The 2,560-nt window shown below is 61.0% G+C and overlaps 1 protein-coding gene across 1 annotated transcript in view; it reads right to left on the bottom strand.

Moving 5' to 3' along the window:
- Positions 1 to 2,560, bottom strand: part of ANKRD52 (ankyrin repeat domain 52) — a 15,098-nt gene that overhangs the window by 3,418 nt on the left and 9,120 nt on the right. Inside the window, exons 12-16 of the mRNA XM_045289052.1 lie at positions 2,322 to 2,546; positions 2,165 to 2,245; positions 1,074 to 1,185; positions 790 to 861; positions 333 to 575 (exon numbers count right to left, since the gene is read on the bottom strand). Coding sequence (XP_045144987.1) covers positions 333 to 575; positions 790 to 861; positions 1,074 to 1,185; positions 2,165 to 2,245; positions 2,322 to 2,546 — 733 coding nt within the window. The remainder of the gene's footprint in view (positions 1 to 332; positions 576 to 789; positions 862 to 1,073; positions 1,186 to 2,164; positions 2,246 to 2,321; positions 2,547 to 2,560) is intronic.

Raw genomic sequence — 2,560 nt, 5'->3', positions numbered from 1 at the left:
AGGTGCCTGTGGGTGGTTTCAATCTGCCAAGCTCTCAGCTAGTCGTGGAACTAGAGCAGGGGCTGGCAAACGTGTCAGATGGAAGAGCCGAATCCTGCCCCTCACAGTCAAGGGAAAATTAATCCAGACAAACAAACGAACGCCCCACTATCTGAAAGTGGCACGGCGCTGGTTTCAATTTTACTCTTACTCCAGAGACACGTGCGTGGACAAAAAGAGCTGCCTGTGGCCCGAGAGCACCCTGACCCGGCGGCGGCGAGGAAGGAAGAACCTGGGCCCAGAGAGAGGTCTTTGGAGCGGGCAGCAAGCTCTGAAGTAGGCCTGGGGCTCGCCATCTCATCCCCCGCGCCCCCAGGCCTGGCGTGGTGCTCACCAGCAGCGTGCAGGGGGGTCCACTTGCGTTTGCGCTCCTTGATGAGGGCAGAGGCGCCGTGGGCCGTCAGCACCTCCACACACTCAGTAGAGCCTCGCTCGGTGGCCAGGAAGAGCGCGGTCCGGCCCTTGTGGTCCCTGACATCCAGGTTCACCAGCGTCTCGGCCAGTGTCTTCAGGGCTTCACAGTGACCGTTGTAGGCCTGGGTGCACGCAGGCAACCGATGCACACACCGCGGGACACGTCCTGCCCCTCCCCTGCGCCACTGGCCCTGCTCTTGGGGCTCCCTCTCCTCTCCTGTCCCACCCCGCTACAAGAAGTCAGATGCAGGGTCCACTCTGAAGTGTCAGGACCTCTGTGCGACCGGAGGGCAGTAAGGAGCAGGCAGACAGGAGGGGGGCAGGTGTGGGACTCACAGCTAAGTGCAAAGGGCTGACTGGGATGGCGCTCTCCACGTCCTCCAGGCAGTTGAAGGACATTTCTAAGAGCTGCAATGGACAGGCCAGGACATGCTGGGTGGGGTGCAGGCCCCCAGGGTATTTAGTCCTGTCCCCCCACCACAGCAATCCCCTACATCCCAGTGTGAGGCATCAGAGTTCATCTCCACCAACCCCCGTGCCAGCATCCACGCACCCAGAGGCATACGATGCCCCCCCTCCCAACCTCTCGACTCACCCTGTCACCCAGGTGGGACACATACCAGTTCGAGGTTCTGTCTGTTGCCATAGGCGGCTGCATAGTGCACAGCTGTGTAGCCCTGCCTGTCCCGCAGGGAGGGGTCCGCACCATTATCCAGTAAGAACTCCAGACAGCTGGGGAGCAGAGGGCAGACTGTGAGGCAGAGGCAGGCCCAGCCCAGAGGGCAGTTCTGGGAGAGGCGAGAGAGGGGACAGGGTGGGCCTAGCCAGTCCACACCTAGCCTCTGCTCCAGGTGGGGTCCTTTAACTCCTGCCCATGCTTCAGCTTCCATTCCTCCTCAGAATCATCCTTGAACTTTCCTCTTTTAACCTTTGAACTCGGAGGGCGGATGTCAACCTGGCTTCTAACCTTGTGCTTGTTCTGTTCTGTTCCCAAGCACACTTGCCCCTGGCTAGAAGACCTTCCCCTCCCAGCCACCTGAAGCCATCCTAGTTTTCCCCAACTCAGCCCCACCCGGTCTCGGTGAGGCCTTTCTCCTTTTACAAGTTTTGGATTTACCCAAAGCCTGTGCAGGCAGGGCAGTATTGCCACGTGCCCCTCAGCCAGCTTCCCCTGCTGTGAGCGTCACACGCTCCTGTGCTTGTTCAGTGTGCTTGCTGTCGCCCCCACTAAATAAGCTCCTAGAGGGCCTATCTTTGGGGTCATCCATCTTTTATTTTTAGCATCTAGCACAGTCCTAGGAACCCTGGTGGTGTAGTGGTGACTCCACTGGGCCGCCTAACATGAGGTCAGCAGTTCAAAACCACCAGCTAGCTCCTTGGGAGAAAGACGAGGTTCTGTGCTCGTGTACAGAGCAGCAGCCTCGGAAACTCACAGGGGCAGCTCCACCATGCCCTACAGCTCCACCATGCCCTACGGGTCACCATGGGTCGGCATCGCGCCGGAGTTAATGGTTGTGTGTGGTTAGCTTTTCTAGCCTGCTCGAACCCACCTGCTTCCTGAGGGGCAGAGCTGCGTGGCTCCCAGTGCTGGGGACAGGGCTGCCCCAGAGCGCTTGCTCAGAAACGACCGAGGGCAGCGGCAGAGGGAGGCCCCAGGGCGCTGGGAGAACAGAGGCTGGTGCACCCTGGGAGCCTTCCCCTGGGAACTCACAAGAAGGCCTCCTTCCTACGGGACTCCTTCAGTGGCTCGTCCTCTTCAGCATCGTGGTTGGAAGCTGAGTGGGGTTCCGCCCTGGTGGGAGAGGGTGGAGGAGTCGGGGGACGCTCGGAGAGGGGTGTGGGGTCCCGGAGACCCGGCGGGAGCCTACCTCCTGTAGGTGTCGGAGGCGGCAGCATAGTGGAGGGGAGAGCAGCCTTTGCAGTCAGCCTCGTTGACGCCGGCCCCCGCGGTCACCAGCGTGACGGCACACTGGTAGCTGCCGTTGGCGGCCGCATAGTGCAGTGGGGTCCTGAGGGGGAGGAGAGGGAGGAGGGCGAGTACAAGGATCAGGGCCGGATCCCAGGGCAGCCCAAAGCCAGCCTGTTGGATCCTCCTCACTCAGCCTGC

Source organism: Echinops telfairi, unplaced genomic scaffold (genome assembly GCF_000313985.2).
Source record: "Echinops telfairi isolate 266 unplaced genomic scaffold, ASM31398v2 ScPeMD7_2;HRSCAF=8, whole genome shotgun sequence".
Lineage (NCBI taxonomy): Eukaryota > Metazoa > Chordata > Mammalia > Afrosoricida > Tenrecidae > Echinops > Echinops telfairi.
This window is presented reverse-complemented; position numbering and strand designations above follow the sequence as displayed.